The 22,059-nt window shown below is 40.0% G+C and overlaps 1 protein-coding gene across 1 annotated transcript in view; it reads left to right on the plus strand.

The window, feature by feature from the left end:
* The window catches only part of LOC114668602 (mitogen-activated protein kinase kinase kinase kinase 5-like), a 117,400-nt gene that overhangs the window by 84,437 nt on the left and 10,904 nt on the right, over nucleotides 1–22,059 (plus strand). The window contains exons 3-15 of the mRNA XM_028824431.2: nucleotides 2,815–2,905; nucleotides 3,086–3,150; nucleotides 3,397–3,452; nucleotides 3,539–3,586; nucleotides 12,669–12,711; nucleotides 13,389–13,461; nucleotides 13,540–13,671; nucleotides 14,124–14,186; nucleotides 14,676–14,757; nucleotides 14,852–14,968; nucleotides 18,908–18,986; nucleotides 19,422–19,486; nucleotides 19,566–19,621. Of these exons, the coding sequence (XP_028680264.2) occupies nucleotides 2,815–2,905; nucleotides 3,086–3,150; nucleotides 3,397–3,452; nucleotides 3,539–3,586; nucleotides 12,669–12,711; nucleotides 13,389–13,461; nucleotides 13,540–13,671; nucleotides 14,124–14,186; nucleotides 14,676–14,757; nucleotides 14,852–14,968; nucleotides 18,908–18,986; nucleotides 19,422–19,486; nucleotides 19,566–19,621 (970 nt within the window). The remainder of the gene's footprint in view (nucleotides 1–2,814; nucleotides 2,906–3,085; nucleotides 3,151–3,396; nucleotides 3,453–3,538; nucleotides 3,587–12,668; nucleotides 12,712–13,388; nucleotides 13,462–13,539; nucleotides 13,672–14,123; nucleotides 14,187–14,675; nucleotides 14,758–14,851; nucleotides 14,969–18,907; nucleotides 18,987–19,421; nucleotides 19,487–19,565; nucleotides 19,622–22,059) is intronic.

The following is a 22,059-nucleotide window of genomic DNA, read 5'->3' on the forward strand; positions in this document are numbered from 1 at the left end:
GAAGATTCCTACACGATGCAGTAGTGCTTGCAGACACAATGTATGGTGAACATGTTTTTCCAGACAAGTGACAGGCACCCCGCTACATTCTCTGCTGACCTCACTATTCCCTGCCATCTCTTGTGGACGGACATTCTGCAATTGCTATACCAGACCATAATGTAGCTGGTCAGAACACTCTGGATGGTGCCTCTGTAAAATGTGGTGAGAATGGGAGATAACAGGCTTTATTTCAAAAAGGTGTACTTTCTGTTGGGCTTTTATAGAAAAGAAAGTTAAGGAAGGAAGAATCCAATCTTGGACAACCAGGGAGTGCACACCATTGACCCTTAAACCTTTGATGTGGTAATGCTGTGCACCTGACACTTCTGGCATAGGATCTGTCAAGTAACCCTAAAAATGGCATAGCCCTTAGGAAAACAGCATGGTATCATGGAAGATCATTACCATTTTTTACCATTGTTAGCAGTTTAACATACTGTGCTGGGACACATCATCAGTGATACTGCCTGGAGTCATTAAGTGTTTTGGGTCTTTTGACACCAGACATCCTGGTCCAGATGACCAGATAATGTGGTTGACCAGCCCTGACTCATGTCCAAGCAGCGTTAGTCTGCGGATCATTCCTTCACTTTCAGTGCCATCTTGTGGCTTTCCCTGAATCCTATGTAACTGCTTTGATGACTCCACTCTACCCCTGTAATGCCAAGCAGAGTGTAACAAATTCAAAAACAAATGTGACCACAAGATTCTTTGATCTCTAAAACCCAGAAAATATTGTCTCAATATTTGTAGCCAAGAAGAAATGATAAAAAAAATTCAAAACAAAGTCCCTACCATGACAATGTGTATAAAAATGTCCAGTATTACTGTTCTAAAATATCAGACGTTTACCAAAGGTGGCATAACAAGGTGTGCCAGGGTGTAATGTCATGCAACGGTTAGCTTTAAAACTACAACAAGACCACAGTTTCCAAATGCTAGCTGTGTGCCAAGGCTAAAGTGCCACACAGAGGACTTGTTTGATTTGACGAGGCTTACGTGCCACCAGAGTATGAATTAAACATCTCTGTAGATTATAAATAAGGTGCCACAGTACAGAAAACCTTTAACATGTCTGCTCTTAGCCAAGGCTAAGCTGAAGTAGACATGTGCACTACATACAGGGCCCGCTTAAAAGGTACTTTGCTTTGCCTAGGTGGAGTTCCAAAAGAGGGACTTCCAAAAAAGAGTCCCTCTTTAAGGTGTTTAAGGTCAACGCAGTTGGATCTGTAACAGAAATCAACAAGCGGGTGGGATGGGCCTCCTTAGAGATGTGCTCGCCCAAGATCGCATACAAAATTGACGAGTGGGGAGGTGGTTACCCTTGTAGATCAACCCCCTTGTGATTTTATGATCTTACATGAAATCGACCATCAGGGGTGATCGGTGGCATCGTGAAAACATATGAAATCAACGAGCAGCGCCCACTTAGTCTTACATGAAATTGACCAGATTAGTGCCATCACGAAAGCAAACATATGAAATCAACAAGATCCACTGGAGACCAGCACCCATGCAATGTTACATGAAATCAACCAGCTGGAGAGGTTTCCCCTTATAGATTGGCACCATTGCAAACCTTATGAAATGAATGAGTTCCCTTGGAGAACAGCACCTTCACGATCACGTATGAAACAACATTTTGACAATCCCTTAGGACATGCTGCCTATAGTCTGGTGATTACTTGCAATATGCCTAGAGTCAGCCCTGACTGTACGCCAGGATTCAGGTGCCACTGAGAATTTGAATTGAGCATGTGTACATTATTTTAGATAAGGAAGACAGAAGTTTAAAGGTAAGGTGGTTGTACTCACTAATAATGGCTATGTGTTCCATGTTGATTAGCACAGGCAAGTTAAGAATTTCACTTCACTTTGTACATGTGACAATACTGACCTTGTAGATAGATAGATAGATAGATAGATAGATAGATAGATAGATAGATAGATAGATAGATAGATAGATAGATAGATAGATAGATAGATAGATAGATACTTTATTAATCCCAGGGGGAAATTCACACTGTATAGTGTACCTGTACAGTAGGTTAAGGCAGAAGCAGCACAGGGCGAACAACTTTAGCCAAGCTCTCAAGATATAGGAAGAGCATCTCTGGTAAGCAAATGACACTTATGTCCCAGGCTTCAGCTGGCACCTTGCATGGGCGACTTCAACATTTACCCTTTTTGTCAAGGTGGAGGCAAAGCAAGGAGTACAGGTTTGAAATGCTGTCCCAGGGTGTGGTGCCAGAAAGTGCTCAACTTCAGCATGCTCACTCTGGTCTCTGAAAACCACAAGCTTGCCATCTGTTATCAGAGGTGCTGTTTGTCTTCAACTCTTGACCAGTTTTTGGGAAGCCAAGCCTTTTTCTCACTAACACAGTTAATCAGTTTGTTACCCTGAAGTTTAAGAAACAAAAAACATCAGCTGAAAACAATATTCAGAAATCATCCAAGTAAGAAGCCTGGTACATCATTCATATTAAAAAAAGGTCAGTGATTTACCAATCGTTCTGCAGTGCTAGTGAATGGCTCAACTCCCTTCACTTCACAGCCTCTCAATACAACCATTTACTCCAATGGTGGCCCACGCTAAGGAGAAGAAGGCCTGATTCCTTCCTTTAGGCTCTCCTTGATGTTCTGTTCACCCATTACTTAAGATGTGGCAAACTGTGCCTGGATCTGTTCAGATGCTCACTCTGGACCTTGGGTGTTTTCTGGGAGCTAGAAATGACTTCCTTCTTTATTAGATATGTGTCTGTGTTCCCACAGATGATGACTTCTCAGTGATCCAGCAGGAGATCATCATGGTGAGGAGCTGCACCCACCATAACATCGTTGCCTACTTTGGCAGCTACATAAGGTATGGAGAGCACCACTTCTTCCCTGTCTTCTTTTGTCCGCTTATTATCTGCCTATCTGATTATTATTGGCTATCCAAATGCTTTTTTCTTTACTGGGTCAGTAAAATGTTCTTGCCTGCTGATCTTGTGACTGCCCCTGCAAACTTTTGAAGCTCATTTCTTTGCTTCTCTTTCTGTAGGTTAAATAAGCTCTGGATATGCATGGAGTTTTGCGGCGGTGGCTCCTTGCAGGACATATACCACGGTGAGTGGTGGTGGTGGTGGTGGTGTGTGTGTGGATACCTGCTGCAGTTTTGGAAGATGGGCACTAGCAGGCATGGGGACACCAGCACTGGTGTTTACAGAAATCCCATGAGAAGGAGGTGGTGCAAGAGGATGATGCTAGTTTCATCCTTGCCAACCACAGATTCAGATCAGCACAATGGTTTATAATTGAATTGAAGTGCCAGAAAGTGATCAACCCTCCACCTCCATGCTTGTGTCTCTCCAGCTACAGGACCGCTTTCGGAGCAGCAGATTGCCTATGTTAGCCGGGAGATGCTGCAGGTATGAAGACACCTTACTGCTCTCACACAAACCACTATCTGCCTGGTGCCACTGTACTATTTACACAATTGTGCTTATCTTGCTAGGGTCTGGAGTATCTCCACAGTCAGGGGAAGATCCACAGGGACATCAAGGTATGTGCACTCATGTGAAAATCTTCCTCTGTTGTGGAGCCTCAGGCTCCCTCCATGAGCACGCTTTGAGCTTTCAGCTCTGCAGGAAGTGCTTGTGTGTTTGCCACGTGATGCACACCTGCAGGGTTCATGCGGTGTGTGTGTAAACGCGAGTACTGAGGATGTGAAGACTGAGAGTTCCAGTAACAGCGCCCTGCTCACAATGAGTGCGCACACATGCACACACACACACATACGCATTTACTTTGATGTGCACCGGAGGTTATCCTGCAGCTCTGATCTTAATCAGAAACCTGATGCAGAGCAGAAAAGACATGGAGGACAAGCTCTGCTCCTGCTACACAGTGTGAGAAACGGCATAAAACATGAGCGCACGCAAAGTGTACAGGGCACTCTGTGCAACACTCATTAAATAATACACACAATACACACAGAAAATACACAGCAACACTATCATAAAATGCAAAATTCTCACTGCCAAATGTATGCAATAAACAAGGAGCCCATCATATCTTCCCAAAAGTTGATAACTCTCATCAAATATACAGTACAGGCATGCCACACAGACCTCACAACAAGCAAACAACATAAACAAATACATGTCAAGGATACACAGTATGTAAAGTTTCTACAAAATACACACAGAAAAACTGCAAAACACACACACAATACCACGGAAGCTTACTCTCCACTACTCAAAAAAAAAATAAAAAACCATTGCCTTATTTTGTAAATATTGTTCCATTTCGAAATAATTATTTCACAAAAGAATTATTTTATTGTCATGATAAGGGTTCATGTGAATAAATTTATTTCCTACCATCTTGAATGTTGTTTCTTGTGTATTACCGTGGTTTTGAGAGCCATCATTAGTTCCAATTCCCATGATGCCAGGGGTGTGGCATAATAGGATAAAAGGTCAGCGGTGGTTTCTTTTCATTCTGCCTAACAAACTCCCTAATTAAAGAAAAACAAAATACCGTAATATTGAGACAAAAAGAGTATAAAGTTTTCCCTGTATAATTGAAAAGGAAACAAAAAAATAAATGCAAATGTCTTCTTCAGACGGGAGTCAATAACAGACTGGCTCAAGATGGTGGAGGAGCTGGTTTTTATGAGCTGGGAATTGGGAGAGGCGGGTTCAGAAGACCAGAAGCTGGGAGTGATGTCATCAGTGGTCGCTGCATCAATTATTCTTTCTGTAAGAGGGAGGGAGAGAAAAAGTATTAAGTGGCAGCGCCATCCCCTGGTTCGGAGTGTTAATTACAGCCTTTCAATCACACGTGTGGAACAATACTTGATTTTTTTGATATACTAGGGAGCTTTGCCCCCTGCTCGCTTTGCTCGCCAACACCTTTGGCCTGCACTACACGCCAGCCACTTCATGTCTCTGCCGCTCGTGTATGTGGATTTCACTTTCACCAAACAACAAATCTTTTAATTCTCGTGGATACGCCTCTTCATTGGGAAGAAACACTACTTTTGCCTGATGGCAGCAGGAATTAGACGATCTACAAGTCTTGTTTAAATCCGAACAATATATTCGATCTCTTTTCGCTATTCCGTTATTTCACAGAGTAATAATTTCTGTTTGTTTGTGCTAATGCAATCTTTACTGTCATTTTTTTGAGACTTTCGAATTTTAGTACTTTCATTATCTCTCACCTGCTCTGCATGTGTATCGCACCAATGTTTTTTAATTCTTTACGATGTTCTACTTTGTCATCTACTCTTTGTCTTTTATTTCTGGCCCCAGGGGTGGTTAAATCTCTTGGCACAAAGTCTCGTCTTGCAGGACATGAAAGTATCTCTCTGAAAAAGTCATGTCTCGTCCCAGGCTAAAAAGTCTTGTCTTGTCCCAGGATTTTTTTATTATAATAGAGACTTTATTCATTCCTGAGGGGAATTTGTCTTTTCACATGGCCTTTTGGAGATGAGATTGTAGGGTCAGCCATTGTATAGCACTCCTGGGGCAATTTACTTGTCATGATTTGGTAGGATTTTTGGGTCCTCAGTGTATATTCGTTCAATATTCGTCGTTAGGTCTGCTTCTAGTATTGCTAGGAGCGTGGCCTCTGAGGACGGGATCCATGCATAATCGACGCGATGGGATAAAAGGACAGTGATGCATGCAAATCCTCATCCGATCTGCGGATACCAAATCTCTGAAATATTCAGAGTTTATCTTTGCACTCTTTTCTGGCGTGTACTTTCAGTTTTAACCCTCTTGTTCTCTCTTGTTATACCGTATTGGGCTTCAGTTTTGTTTTACTTTAAATTTTCTTTTCTTTTGTTTTTTTTACAAATATCTCTCAGTTTTTGCTTAAAAATGTATCTGCCAGTTTGCTGACAGAACAATACTAACAGAAATCTTGTGTTATGGCTCTTCATTCAAGTTTCATTTGGTTTGACCTCTTTACCTGTTTTTTCAACTTCGATTCTTGTCTCTCATTAGGATTTGGTAGCTAGGTTCATTTTTTATTTTTTTGTTTTGCTTTCCAGGTTCAGCTCAGTAAATAAATCACCCATCTGTTTCTCAGGTCCGTGTACTTTTTGGTATTTGAAATTTCATTTTAAAAGCAAAAACGAAAAAACGAAAATGAAAGGAATTTTCAGATTTTGATTTTTGATTAAAGAATAAAATGATGGAAAATAAGGTATTTTTTAATTCTGTGGTAACAAATAGCAGTCATAAACTTAAAATTACACATACTTTTCTGGATTCATTTGTGATTCAAATAATGAAAGTGTAATAGCTCAAAAACAACAAAACAGACGCATTTTCGTTGTCTGGCACCAGAGGTACTTCTTCTTCTGTGCGATTTTTGATGACACGTGCGAACAGTTCTCCTCACAACTCATCGACCGACGGCCTTGAAGTTTCACTGCATGGCATCAGCAGGGGATGGACCATTATGTTGTTTTTCAGAATTAAAAGAACATTTCAATGTCCACTCCGGGATGAGGACATGACTGTAGAAAAACAGTTGCATCTTTCAGGTAAAAATACAAGCTTTGCAAACTTTGCTTCATTGATGTAGCAGTTCTTTTATGAATGTTGTTGTTGTTACTTACTATGAAACAGCTAACATTTGGTGATTTCATTTACTAACACTAAGCCTGGCAAATTTTGTAGTGCTAGCATTTTGAATGTGTGTAAATGTGTGAATGGTTGATCATTGACAAGTGTAGCACATGTTAAGAAAACTTTCTGTAAATCACGTTTCTCTCCTAACGTGTTACACTTGTGCGCACTGTTAATACTGGAAACGATTACTCGCTATAGTAGCCGGTAAAAGTCAATGAGCAACCATTCAAAATGCTAGCACTATAAAAATTGCCAGACTTAGTGTTATTAAATTAAATTGCCAAATGTTAGCTGTTTCACAGTAAGTAATAACAATAACGTTCATAAAAGAACTGCCACATCAATGAAGCAAAGTTTGCAAAGCTTGTATTTTTACCTGAAAGATGCGACTCAGTTTTTCTGCAGTTATGTCCTTGTCCCGGAGTGTCACTCTTTCACTGTTCCGAAAAACAATGTAATGATCCATCCTCTACTGATGCCATGTAGTGTAACTTCAAGGTCGTCGGTCGATATGTTGTGAGGAGGAGGACTGTTCGTACGTGTCATTAAAAATCGCACAGAAGAAGAAGTACCTCCGGTTTCAGACAATGAAAATGCGTCTGTTTTGTTGTTTTTGAGCTATTACACTTTCATTATTTGAATCAAAGATAAATCGAGAAAAGTATGTGTAATTTTAAGTTTATCACTGCTATTTGCTACCACAGAATTAAAAAATACCTTATTTTCCCTCATTTCATTCTTTGATCAAAAATCAAAATCTGAAAATTCATTTCATTTTTGTTTTTTCATTTTTGCTTCTAAAATGAAATTTCAAATACCAAAAAGTACACGGACCTTCTCGGCAGGACAATTACATTGCAACAATTATTACATAGTTTCACAAAAGAATTGCTTTATTTTACAGAAATACTGCCTGCTGCTGTGGGTAACTTTTTGCACGCCTCATCTAGTGAAGGAGACATTAAGCATGTGCATAGTGTGCAATCAGATGCAAAATAATGCTGTACTTTTGTGAAATAGTACAATAAGTACTGCTAAGTAATGCAATAAAAAAATTTTTTTGAGTGTCGGGAATAATCTACTAGTATGGAAAATAATAATAACTGCATGCTATGTGTTACAAGCATAGAAACACTCCGCTCAGACTTCACCACCAAGACTGTACAAATGTGGTACCGAAAAAATAAGAACTCAATACAATTTACACACATTGAGACTGCAAACGAACACACACAACATGGGAATAGAAAACGACTGCGCGATTGTGCGGCATAACAAACAGACTGCAGTGCAACTTACGCTATCCAGCATGAGCACAATGTAACAGTCGCGATATATCTCACATGTCATCTTATAAAAACTATACAACATACTAAAAAAGTTACAAAATTAACAAAGATATCCCAATAAATAGACAACAAGAAGACACACATATGCCGTACTTATATGCTCAGTAGTAGCACTCCTGCCACAGGGTTAGTGTCCTGGGTCCTCCCTCCATGGACTTGAGCTTCTTCTGGGTGATGTTCTCTCCTCTCAGTCCAAAGACATGCATATTAGGTGGATTGGCATCGCTAGTGAGTGTGTTCCCCTGTGATGGACTGACACCAAGTCCAGGGATTGTTCTTGCCATGCCTGCTATGCTTGCTGGGATAGGCTTCAGCCCCAAACACAACCCTGCTCATGGTTGATCATACTTAGAAAATAGTATGGTGTGTAGTGTGCCAGTAGGTTGTTGTAGTCTCTTCTTGTGTGGCATGGTCCTGCTTCTTCCTGCCCTGTGATACATACTTGTTCTACTAGATAAGGTGGAAGGGCACATAATGTAAACTGCTGCGCCAAGTTGTTGTTTGAATTTAAATAAACAAATACAGTATTTGATTGGATTATTAGTGCAGTGATTAATATGTTTCAGCTGGCAATAATTCCTTTAACTTGAACTGATGGAGTGTGTAGTTTCTCATTTCTTACACAAGCACGTGTGAAGACGCTTCCTGTGGTTGTTACTGCTGACTCACAATTGTATGGTTGCGAGCAGCTCTAATGACACGATGGTGGTGCGTCTCATCTGCAATGGGAGACACACTTCAATTGGTCTGGTGTCAGCTCAGCAATATTATGCAGTAATAAAATGACATTAACTAAGTCCCTGAAGCTATTGAATGACTAGATTAACCCATCAATATGTACCAGGATGACAATGTCAAGATTCATTGTTCTCAGATTGTGAAGGAGTGGTTCATGGAATCATTTTCCACACATGAGTTGGCCAGCACAGAGCCCTAACCCAAACCCCATTGAAAGTCTTTGGTATGTGGTAGAGAAGACTTTACATAGAGCAGCGTTTCTCAGCCTTTAAGTATTTGCGACCCGAGTTTTCATAACAGTTCTAATTGCGCCCCTCTAACGTTTTTTTGAAAGGAGCCCACTAATACCAATTTGTTCTTTTTAAATTAATGATATATCATAGATGCATATTTTATTATACCTACTTCACTTTTATCGACATTTATCTAACTCTATATTTATTTTTCTAGTATCAGAATGTAGTTTAAGTTAATTTGTTTTGGTTTCAATAGATGTATTTTTCATATTTTCGATTCTTGTTTTCTTTTTTTTCACATCTTCGCGCCCCGCTTTTTGTTACTTTGCGCCCCCCTAGGGGGGCCCGCCCCACAGTTTGAGAACCACTGACATAGAGGTTCAAGTCTCCCATCGTCTATACATGATCTCAGCGAAAAGTGAATGCAAATCTAGACAAAAGTAAACACTGATACGTTGCATAAGCTCATCCAAACAATGCCACAAGGTAATTAAAGATGAAGGTGGTCCATTAAAATATTAAAGTGTGCAACTTTTGTTTTGGCCAGGCAATGCAGAATCAGCCAAGTCATTATAAAGGGAGTTGGACAGAATGCAGGCTTGGCCGGATTTGTGGGAGATTAAATTTAAAGTAAATGTAGAGCATTGTGTCTAAATTGCCCTCCATGGCCTAGTCATATTGAATCCACTAATCATCCCCTGTCTCTATTTGGCTATCTCTCTCACCACTGCACCACCTAATGCCTAATGTGTGGTGAGTGTACTGGCTCAAAAATGGCTGCCGTTGCATCATCCAGGTGGATGCTACACACTAGTGATGCTTGAAGTGGCTCTCTACTCACTATGTGAAGCACTTTGAGTAGTGAGAGAAGCATTATACAACTGGAAAGAATTATTATTATTATTAATAATATTATATGTCCACGATATTCAGCTTTGACCAGTCCCCTCCACACCGCTCACCCAATTATTACTCCTACTGTGCACATCCTCTCTCCATCCCACCCTGTGACATTCTCAGTGCTAACTCTCCCTTCAATGCAGTCGGTTATAATGGCAAGGCAGAAAAGCAAATTATCTATTCAAGAACATCAAATTTTTGATTGTGATAGAAAAATAGCGACACGAGTTGATCATGAACATTGAAAAAAAGAAAATGAACAAAAAAGAGCTCCATATACAGTGATCCCTCGCTATATCACGCTTCGTCTTTTGCGGCTTCACTCCATCGCGGATTTTAAATGTAAGCATATGTGAATATATATCGTGGATTTTTCACTGCTTCGCGGATGTCTGCGGTCTACAGTACGTGTGCTTCCTCAGTTGATTTGCCCATTTGAATTCAAACAAGGGACGCATTTGAATTCAAACAAGGGACGCTATTGGCGGATGGCTGAGAAGCTACCCAATCAGAGCACGCAGTTAAGTTCCTGTGTGCTGCTGATTGGCTCAGCAACGGAGTGCTGCATTAACCAGGAAGTCTCATCTCACTCATTCAGCATTAATGCACGTTACTGCTAATGCTTCAGGATTGCAGAAAAGGTAAAAGTTTTGGATATGTTGAAGGAAGGAAACAGCTACACCACTGCAGGACACAATTACAGCATCAATGAGTCCACGATTCTTTTTATTTAAAAAGGAGGAAAAGCATATAAGATCTACGGCCGCAGTGTCCTTTAATCAGGGCGCAAAACGAGTTGCAAGTGGACGTGATAAGGCAGTAGTCTGGATGGAATCTGCTTTAGGGATTTGGATTGAAGAGTGATAGAAGAAGAACAACAGCGGTGCTAAACAGTCGCCTGAAGAGGCTCCTTTAGAAGAGCTGTAACGCTATCCTTTGTTGTGCAGTAAAATTAAACTCATCGTTATCGGACAAGTCTTCGTGTCATTGTTGGTGAGTAACCATAATTAATTATTTACGTACAGTACTTATTACATATACATAGTTTAGTGTCGCTGTACACACATTTTACTGTATACAATTTTTCTTGCATTGTACGTACTTATTGCTGGTGGCCTGTCTGTTGTAATGGCTGTAACATATGTGATATCAGAGACGCTCGATATCTTCAAAATAATATTTAGGTTTTACTGTATGTAAACTGTGTTTACATACATAATTTCAACGAATCTTACCTAATATCTAAGAGAATACAAAGGGTTTATGCTGTATAATTGTGCGTGAAATGTTTATAATAGTGTGGGAGAGTTTATAAGGGCTTAAAATATATAAAAATAACCATATAAACATATGGTTTCTACTTCGCGGATTTTCTTATTTCGCGGGTGGCTCTGGAACGCAACCCCCACGATGGAGGAGGGATTACTGTAATAAAAATCAAGAACAAAGAGAATCATCCAATAAACAAGAAAGAGAAGAACATCCCGAACAATATGTGAACAGAAATGCAAAAAAGCAACATTTATAGAATGTAAGTTACTGCAATTTACTTTCACTTTTTACTATGTTTTATTATTCATTGGTATTTAAAATAGACAGTTGTAGTGAAATACTCAAGGAACTAATTTTCTGTCTATAATAATTAAGGACCAAACCATCTTCCTCTTCTATATACCATCTCTTTAAATACAATCGCTTCCTCTAATGGAGGCGTGTCCTGATGCCCTTCGAGTGGCTAAACCACGAGATAGTGGGTGCCCAGCGCCTGCCCCCGGGGGTTGGTGAGCAAAGCGAGCAGGGGGTGGAGCCCCCTAGTTATCAATTAAAAACTAAAAAATGTTCACATTTTATTGTTATACAGCATTTAATCACAACAAACTTGGCTTTTTGATATTGATAAACAGTAAAAGACTCTTAAATGTCCAAATGAAAATAGATGTCTGATGAGTGATCTAAGTTAACTACAAATCTAAAACATTAACTACACAACCCACACACCTACTGTACACTACAAAATAAAAACTCTCACAACATTCACACAGACTGAGCGACTGGTGCCACACAGACCTTGAACTGCAAAGATGGTACGAGACCTTCAGTGCACTATACAATCTACAGAGACTGAAATCAATACTGTGCAACATGTGCGCTTCACACCTAAGGCTCACAGATTAAACAACACCTCCCACAATACCACACAAGTGACATGCTACCCACACGTTTTGGGTCTCTTATATAAGGGGTGTAAGAATAGGAAGACACAGAAGAGTTAAGAGGGGGTTGGGGTACCTGTGGGCAAGCCTTGTATAATTGATTTTCAAAACAAAAACAAAACTTTAAATCAGCGTTAAATATGGATGGCTTTTCAAATGGGAGTCTGGTTCTGACCAACTAGAATATGGCAAAGCTTCTGATTATGTGGACTTCCAGCAGGAAGAAGCGGGTCCAGGCAGATGGACACTGAAAGTGACGTTGGTGGTAGAAAAGTTGTCAATCTTCCATTCTCCAGAAGGATGAGAAGAAGATACGTTATCGCACAGTGCTTACCACTGGAGTGGCAGAGAATTATCCTCACCAGAGCCCTTAAACTGTCCCCTGTGTGCACATGCATGACAAAGGATACACACCAACATACACAAATACATGTTTCTCAGCTTGTGGAGATGAACCTTGGTGGAATTGCTCAGCTCTTATCTCCAGGCCTGTCTTTGCCGGATTTACTCATGCTGCCCACCTCTGTTTCCTGATTATTCGTCTATGTGTTTTTGCAGGGGGCCAATATCCTGATCAACGATGCTGGACAAGTTAAGCTTGGTATGTCACTTACGTTTTCTGGTATCCAACTGGGGAGGTGAACCAGATGTTAAACCTTCAACTGTGTTGGGGGACCATGGGCAGGAAAATAGATAGTTAGAGGGTACTTTATTTGTTCCAAGTGGAAATTTTGCCTTTAAAGGGGCTCAAAGAGACAATAGCAAACAACAAATATACACAAGAATTACAAACAAGAAGTAAAAACTTGTGACTTGGCTGAAGATAGCAGAGCGGTGAGGCATTATAAAGGTGTATTGCCATAGGTTCTGAAGGACCCCCAGCAGCATTTCTTAACACACTTCTGTTGAGCAATTGTTATATATTTTTATAACAGTGTATTATAATTGTATACAAATAGTTAAATATCAGTGCAGTCCATTATGATTATTAGAAGGAGTGGCTGGTGCACCTCCAGTGTGTTCCAACATCCCATATTGTCCTGTGAGTGAAAGGACAAGATGAGAATTTCTACCACTGTACATTTGTGTCCTCTAGTGTCACACTGTCATGTTTGCAAGATGGTGGAGTTTCTCCCAGCTGGCTTTCTCCACACCAGTGGCAAGACAGAAGCTGCTGTTCTCTGCCACAAATGGGTAGCATGTTGGGGACAATGATGATGATATCACTTGTTCAAATGTCCTTTAAAGGTCTTTGTCACGTTTCATGTCTTCTTCCAGCTGACTTTGGCATCTCTGCACAGATCACTGCCACTTTGGCACGCCGCATGTCCTTCATTGGCACACCATACTGGTAAGATCGTTCTCCAAGTTTGTGCTGCAGATGTAGAGGGAGAGGTGGTCAATGACTTTTTTATGATGATGTCTACAGGATGGCACCTGAGGTGGCAGCAGTCGAAATTAAGGGAGGATATAATGAGCTTTGTGATATATGGTCTGTGGGGATCACCGCCATTGAGCTGGCAGAATTGCAACCGCCCATGTTTGACATTCACCCACTCAGGTAGGCTTGTCGTTTTCTCTGTTCAGGCTTTATCAGCCTCTGAATGAATACCAAGTGACTTGGATCTTTGAATCACATTACTATAGATAAGAAAGAGGTGGCAAAATCTAGACATTCATGGCATCCTTTCTGGGTGAAGCCAGCTCCAAACTGGTAGGACCTTGATGTGACGTTTAAACCAGGCAGGGGTGCTAATGCCACATCTCCATACCAGTTTTCAGGGTGCTACCAGAGATGTTGTTGATTTTGGTTTCATTTCATGATGGCATATTGATCTTGTAGTTTGTGCCCATGTGTTAACTTTACAGTTACTTCAGGGCTGTACACAATTGCCTTCTACAAATGACAACAAGTCGCTTCCAGTACTTTGCCTGACTGTGATTTCATTTCATGACTTGCGTTTATTGTTCACGTCCTTGTGTTGACCTTACTGCTATTGCTTCTCTCTACAGAGTCCTGTTCCTTATGTCCAAAAGTGGCTATCAACCTCCCAAATTGAAGGACAAATCCAAATGGTGAGCAGAGACTTCTGAATAGTATAAATAATCACCCCAGTTAACAGTGACCCAGTGGCTTATGAGATGGAATTATGTCAATCATTGGCCCAAAAACAAGCGTGCTGGCCGCTTTTGGATTATTATAGCTCAAAGATCTCACTGCTCAAAGAGCTAAAAGGCCCTAAGCAGAGAGAATCTGGCACATCATAATATTAAGAGTTTGGAAGATATAACCAATCCCAAACTCTGATGGGGAGAACTTGACATGAAGAAAAAGAACAAGACATTCTAGGGTCTATGATGAGTGCTGAACCATGGAGCTGGTGACATGGTCAGAACAACAAGATGTAAGCAGCTTTGGAAAGCTCTGTTGAACAACTAGAACCGGAAGATGTGATCTGGGAAACGTGTCCAGTCTGTCCAGCTGGTCTAATCCTCCTCAAGACATTCTGACTGTATTCCATTTTTATTTGCCTGCTGTTCATCTGCTGTTTTATGTGCTTGCAGGTCCTCCACATTTCACAACTTCATTAAAATGTTGCTGATAAGGAACCCAAAAAAGAGACCTTCAGCTGCAAAGATGTTGACGGTTAGTATTGTGGATGTCAAGCGAATCACTTTCATGTCAAAGGGTCGGGCTTGTGTGTGTCATCCAGTCTTAATGCTCACTCTTGTCTCTCCAGCATCAGTTTGTCAATCAGGCCAATCTGAGTGAACATCTAACACTGGAACTATTGGATAAGCTGAGAAATCCAGACAAGATGCCCCGATATCCTGAGGGAGAGGAGGAAGACATGGAGGTGAGGTGCAGAAAGAAACGAGATATTTCAGCAAAACTCTCAGAAAGTGTATTTATTGTCTGGTGTTTTCATTTGTTTAGGGCAGTTCCTCCATGTCCACCCCATGGGATGGTCATTATAAATAGGGTAATTTACCTATTTTTATTCAGAGTGGCCTCATAAATCCAGTGTGCTGGTGCTGTCACTGTGTGGAGCACGCATCTTCTCTCCATAGCCATACTCCCTGTTCATTCTGTTTTTCTTCAATATCTCAAACACGTTTGTCCTAATATAACAATCTTGTTAGAGAGGCAAGGAATGCCTTAAGCATAATAATCAGGAGATGAATTATAATAGCTATTATAATGCCTATAAACCATTATTGAGGAAATGGAATGGCATCAAAACACCAGGAGAAATGGTCATCAAACCCAAATCCATAAAGGATAGTAGAAGTCAAAATAAATAAAGCAAGAGATTTCGAACCTGTCCAATGAGTTTATCTTAATGAATTCCAAGGTAAAGATCTGTTTCTTGAGAGATTATATTCACAACTTGAATGGTGAGGACAGCGTGCAGCCACGTTGAGGGGTGTTGTGATGTCAGAGGTTCCAGGACACGATCAGCAACCCTACATGACAATGACAAATAATAAAGCAAAAAATACAAAATGGCCATGCCAAAGTTAAACAAAAATGGCCAAAACATATAAAAATATTTCACGATGCCTAGGAGAGATGATTAAAGCCACAAATTGGTCCTATATACAAGGTGTGACAATTTAATTCTCAGAATGGATGTGCAGTGTCACCCAAGTCTTTTACTAATTCATAGAACATTTACAAACAATCAACTGACAATGTGATTTAGAGAGAGGGGTTGGGAGCATGCGATGATACAGCACGTTACCGCACCGACCACATGACGAACCATCCGAATTGGGACCCGAGTGCAGCCGTGCAACAGGTTGACACCTCAGCACCACACTGGAACAGCGTGAGGTATTTTTACGGTGGATGGGGTGACAATCCTGCCACCAGCCCCCAAGTTGCAAGTTGCAGGACCTGCTTGCAGATTAACATCATACCCAGGAAGGGCCTTACTCAGGGGTCCAACAGAGTAGAGTCACTTCTGGCGTTTATGGGATTCGAACCAGCAACCTTCTGCTTGCCGGCGCAGATTCCTAACCTCAGAGCCACCACTCCGCCTCTAATGTGGTTTAAAGGATTCTGTCTGAAGGAAAAGACCTGAACTGTGGCCTGACAAGTGGGTCAAGCGTGCTGGCTAAGAAACATTCACCTGACTTTGTCCCGTGTGATGCCTGGCTTTTCCTAAAAACTGCCATGAAAGGATGAAGATTTTGAGATATTTTGGTCATTCTGTCATAAGGTATTCCAGAAATAGAGCAATGGCAACGTCATCTAACTAAATACATAGCTGCGGATGGAGATTACTTCAAAGGTGACATAGCCACTACTGCCCAGATACACACACAATTGGCCAGCAAAGTAACTCCACAAAGCACTCCCCAATAGCTGCTGTATTAATCCTTGGGGTTAGATTGGCTTTTAAAACTCTCATGGTCACTTCTTAATCTCAGATGTAGTTCCTGGCTCAGAAGTGGCTTTATAATCAAAACAGGGATACCAGGCTAAAAATGATGGGCAATTCACGAACAAACAACTCCTTTCAGTGAATTATCTAAATCAACTCAGTAGAGGTCAATGGGAGAGCCAAAGTGCATATGTGTGATGCTGTCAGCTTCTTTCATGTGGATGTTTAAGGTGCAAGTACTGCCTGTCTGATTCATGATTCTCCTTCACGTCACTTATGATTCTTTCTAGTTATAAATAAATCATCAATGAACAAGACCTCTGTCTCCTTATTCATACACGTACAATACGGTAGCAACACATTTATAGTTTTAACTGTTTTGTACAATTCATTATTGAATTGTTTTACATAGAACATATAAACTAGTATTATGCTAATACGTTTATGGCTTTTGGTACATTCAATAAAATTGTTACACAAAGCTGAACTATTTATAAATATTACTCTAATTTCTTAAAATTGTTTCTTTTCAGCTTTATTTTGCCTACAATTTTTATGGCTCATTCAATGCACCAAGAACGAGTCACAGGATTCTTGTTCATTTAATTCCCACACGAGTTCACACAGTTCACGTTCAATTGATTTTTGAGCCTAATTGTAACCTGAGAATGAATCATTTGATTCTTGTTCATTTAATTCCACGTTCAACTGATTTGTGAGCTGAATCATTACCCGAGAAGAGGTCACATAATTCTCTTTCATTTAATTCCCAAACAAGTCACACAATTAATGCTCAATTGATTTGTAAGCTGAATCATTACCTGAGAACAAGTCAAACGTTTCTTGTTCTTCTGATTTGCACACAATTTTCATTCATTTGATTCGTGAACTGATTCATTACCTGAGAATGAGTTACACAATTCTTGCTTACTTACAATTCTCAAATATAGTATCTTATCTTAATTATGTAGTTTCACTATATTGTAATTGCTTCATTCTTTCATTGAGTTTAAAAGTATACAATATGAATTACCAGCATGTTTAACAAACAAACAAACAAATTATTAAATAAATTCTCATTTATTCAAGGGGGACCCCCCCATAGAAGGTTTTGGTTTTTATTATGGATGAATCAAATGAATTCATCCACTTACATGCATAGTTCAAAGGAATTGAATGAGCAAAATGAATTAAAATGTGCATCACTACAGGCTAGAGGGACCTTCTAGAGCACCTGGACTTATTACAAGTAGTATTCTGTTGTTCTTAAAAGTCTAGACATCACTATGTCTGGCTGCCTGCTCTGTCAAAGATTAATTTTAGTCTTACACGTTCTCTTTATGGGAAGGAGGTGTAGCTGTCTCTGACATTTCCTGCATAACCTCTCTCCTCATGACAATAAATATAATATCAGGTCATGTCACTTGCAGAAATTCTCAAGACGATTCTGCACTTATGAGGTGTATTGCTAATGGGGACGAGACAGAGGATAGAAGTCAGGTGGAGATATTTATTTGTCTGTTTATGTAATCATTTATTTAACAAACTTCTGTAAAAAGTCAACTTTTCATCTATCTATCTATCTATCTATCTATCTATCTATCTATCTATCTATCTATCTATCTATCTATCTATCTATCTATCTATCTATCTATCTATCTATCTATCTATCTATCTATCTATCTATCTATCTATCTATCTATCTATCTATCTATCTGAGTTTCATGTATCTAAATTATTGGCTCCTGCCTGCCTCTGCCCCAACTGCCACTTCTTCATATCATATAGGAGATCCTGCTTACTGCTTTCCTGGATGATTACTCTCATGTCAGACTCCCTTCAGTTTCCTAGGTTTTTAATTTTATTGATTTTATTGAAATCACACAACATTCCATACAAATAGATCAATTTTAAAAAATAGGATTGAAAACAATCAACCCCCACCCCTGAGAAAGAGAGCATGGGCAGCAGAATAAAACTTAAGGCTAGTAACAATAAGTAAATAATAGTTAGCTAGGTTTTTGCTATGCCGTGCTCCTGCCTCCTTTGCACTGCTCTGCACCTTCACCACTTTAGTTCAAAAACTCGTCCCCACTATTTCCCAAAACAAGATTATGAGATGTTTCCAACTATTAAAGACAAATCTGTAAATCAGAACTGCTGCTGGCTCCCAATCAAAGCCTGCTTCTTGCTAGTAATGTCTTTAGAGTTCTTGCTCACTGTTGGCCAGTGAGGTTTTGAAATTTTCTGTGGTCCGAGGTAGTTATCACAGGAAGTTAGATGTAAGAAGTATTGCAGAAAGGTAAGATCTTCAGGGACGATATCTTATTGCAAATAGTAGCTTTAGCAGCCTTGGATCATTTTTAACTCTTCCTCCTTCAATTTCTGATCCCTGATTGTCTCAAGCTTCCACCTGGCATCTTGAGAAGAATCCACTCGACCAACCGGCACAACAAAGCAGAGCGCACCAACTCAGGCATGATCTGTAAGTTGAATATAATGTGTTTAATATATCTTTCGTATGGTAAAGTGGTACACACATGGTGAAGTTAAACAATGCATTAAATGTACAGCGTGGTGGACCGAAATGACAATGTAAAGCACATCAGAGAGGTGAGGAACAAATGAGTGAAACAGAGAGATTCTTAGAATGTCAAGTGGAGAATGCAGTAATGATGAGTGGGCGAGGTGGTTGCCATTTAGACCCTTGCCCTCACCCCAGCTTCTTTCCACTTTGTCATTTATTTTAAAGTACACAAAGGTATTTATTGTTTTCTACTCAGCCTGAGTGGAATTATGTATAAAACATCAATAAATAGCAAATAAGATGCAAATGGAAGTTTCCAGTACTGGGTTGTGTTCAAGTGTGATTATGCGTGAGAAGTCAAGCAGGCGCTCAGATTGCGGTTTTGTCTTTCAGTGAAGCAACTTCAGGTGAAACAGACACACAAAATCCAGCCTGGGCTCCCCTTGCAGCAGCACTTGGTAAGCAGAGCACTTTTCACTGAGACTAGGGGGCCAGACTTGGATGCTAAAGATGTTCTCTCTTTCTGGTCTCTTTCAGTGTGAAGACTTCAGACGCAGCACTCCAAAGAGCAGTTCTGAGTCTGTCAGCAGCAGGTATGCTGCCACCTTCTTCCTCCTCTCTTCACCGTTGTCCACTGCTCTTTTTCAAGTTTCTCAGTCATCATGCGTCTCCCCTCCTACTGTCTTCCCAGTAGTCAACCCGATTATGCTTAATGTTAGGAAAAAGTGTAGGATTCTCTTGAAAAGAGCAGTTTAAAAAGGTACTGGTCAGGAGATGGAGGGTCAAACCAAAGAACAAAATGAAATCTGCTATCCAAAGGTCACGTGAAAAGACAACTTTGCCTCGGGGATTAATAAAGTATATCAAATCAAATAAAAAAAAATAATTAGCAATGTTAGATTTGAATGCACAATGGAAGTTTTGAATCTTGAAAGTACACCTCATGAGAAGGACCTAGGAGTCATAGTGAAGTCTCCACTATCTACATCCAGACAGTGTAGAGAAGCGATCAAGAAGGCCCATAGGATGTTAGGTGATACACAGAGTCAAGATGTTTGGAGTAGAAGTGGCAGGAGGTGGTGATGCTTAAGCTTTGTAACACACTAGAGGGGCCTCACCTGGAGTACCGTGTATAGTTTAGGTCTCCACATTACAAAAAAAAAGACATAAGAGTGCTAGAGGAGGACCGATGAACAGCAACTTGGATGATTCCAGGACTAAGAAGTATGAGCTATGAGGAGAGATGGAAGGAGTTGAGCCTATTCAGTTAAACCAAACAGAAACTAGGAGGTGACATGACTGAAATCTTCAAAGGAAAGGAATTAGTCCAATGGATATGTTTAACTAAATTCTTCAATAAGAACTTAGGGACATGGTTGGAGAAACCCACTATGGGTAAATTTCACATCATGGTTAAAAGGTTATTGTTCATGTGTAGGTTCATAGAAATACAGAATAAATTCCAAGTAGTTTAATAGAAAGTAGAACTTTATGGACCTTGAAATCTTGACTTAATGTTATTTTGGATACTCTAAGTGATCAGGATGGACAAGACAGTTGCCTCGCATCACTATTGTTCTTTATATCTAAAGTTCAGTCAGATCACAACAATATGTCATCAAAATGGCAGGGGTCAACATAAATAAAGATGGCATTGACAAAAAATGGGAAATAATTATTTAAATACATTTAAAAATTGAAACAATAAAAACAAATTCTACATATATTTAAGTCACAGGAAAAAGGTCACAAGGTGATAACAAATAAGGTAAAAAAAACTTTTATTAATGTACTTAGCACATAGCAACTTATGGATGATATGAATTGAACCTCTAAACTTTAACGAAAGTAAGTTATAATTTTTAAAGTTTATTTATTTCAGTATTAATTAGGCACTGGTGCTCTATATAAAATTAACAAAAAAAGAATAACAGAAGAAACCATGTAAAAATGTGACAGAATAATAAACTCCAACAAAAACCTAAACAAATTAAGGAAGCATGCTAAACTAACAAACTTTAAGCAACACAAAATTATTTGAATTATACAATCAAAAGGCAGGGTGGCACGGTGGCGCAGTGGTAGCGCTGCTGGGGAGACCTGGGGACCTGGGTTCGCTTCCCGGGTCCTTCCTGCGTGCAGTTTGCATGTTCTCCCTGTGTCTGCGTGGGTTTCCTCCCACAGTCCAAAGACATGCAGGTTAGGTGGATTGGCGATTCTAAATTGGCCCTAGTGTGTGCTTGGTGTGTGGGTGTGTTTGTGTGTGTCCTGCGGTGGGTTGGCACCCTGCCTGGGATTGGTTCCTGCCTTGTGCCCTGTGTTGGCTGGGATTGGCTCCAGCAGACCCCCGTGACCCTGTGTTCGGATTCAGCAGGTTGGAAAATGGATGGATGGATGGACAATCAAAAGGCAAAAGGGACAGAACAAAAAACAAATAGTCAAAAGCAAAACTTAGCTTAAAAGGAGAGGTTTGTTTTTTTTTAAACTGACATTATTTCTTCATGATTATGGTGTATATTAATTTGCCACATAAAATTGTACTCTGAAGTGAAGTGCTTTTTATAAATTTTAAAAATAACTTGTCTGTTTTATTTTATACATTCCTGTCCAAACCTTTAGGCCAATAGGGCGTCATGGTACAGAATGGCCTCTGATTCATAGCCAATCCCAAACAGCCATACTTCAGAGCAGTGGCTGCACACGCTGCCTTTTTGCACCTGCCATCATGTAGGGGATGCCATTTGCTTAGCTGAAGCTTGCAGGCTTCCTTCAGGGGATGTCTCATTGTAGAATGTCCTGCACAGAATCCCCCTTGCCAACCTGGTTTTAGGACAAAAACCCTCCAATAAATTTCACATCTTGAGTCAGTCCTAAAGACTCAGGAGTTGGTTAGTTACTTATCAAATCATTGCTGTTCTCATCAATGAAATATAACATTCCTCCTGAAACACTAATATTGCATTTGTTTTATCTGTCTTACAATTAAAGATATACAAAGTATTTATCAACTTATATACAAAATATCACTCCA

This window comes from Erpetoichthys calabaricus, chromosome 18, assembly GCF_900747795.2.
Source record: "Erpetoichthys calabaricus chromosome 18, fErpCal1.3, whole genome shotgun sequence".
Lineage (NCBI taxonomy): Eukaryota > Metazoa > Chordata > Cladistia > Polypteriformes > Polypteridae > Erpetoichthys > Erpetoichthys calabaricus.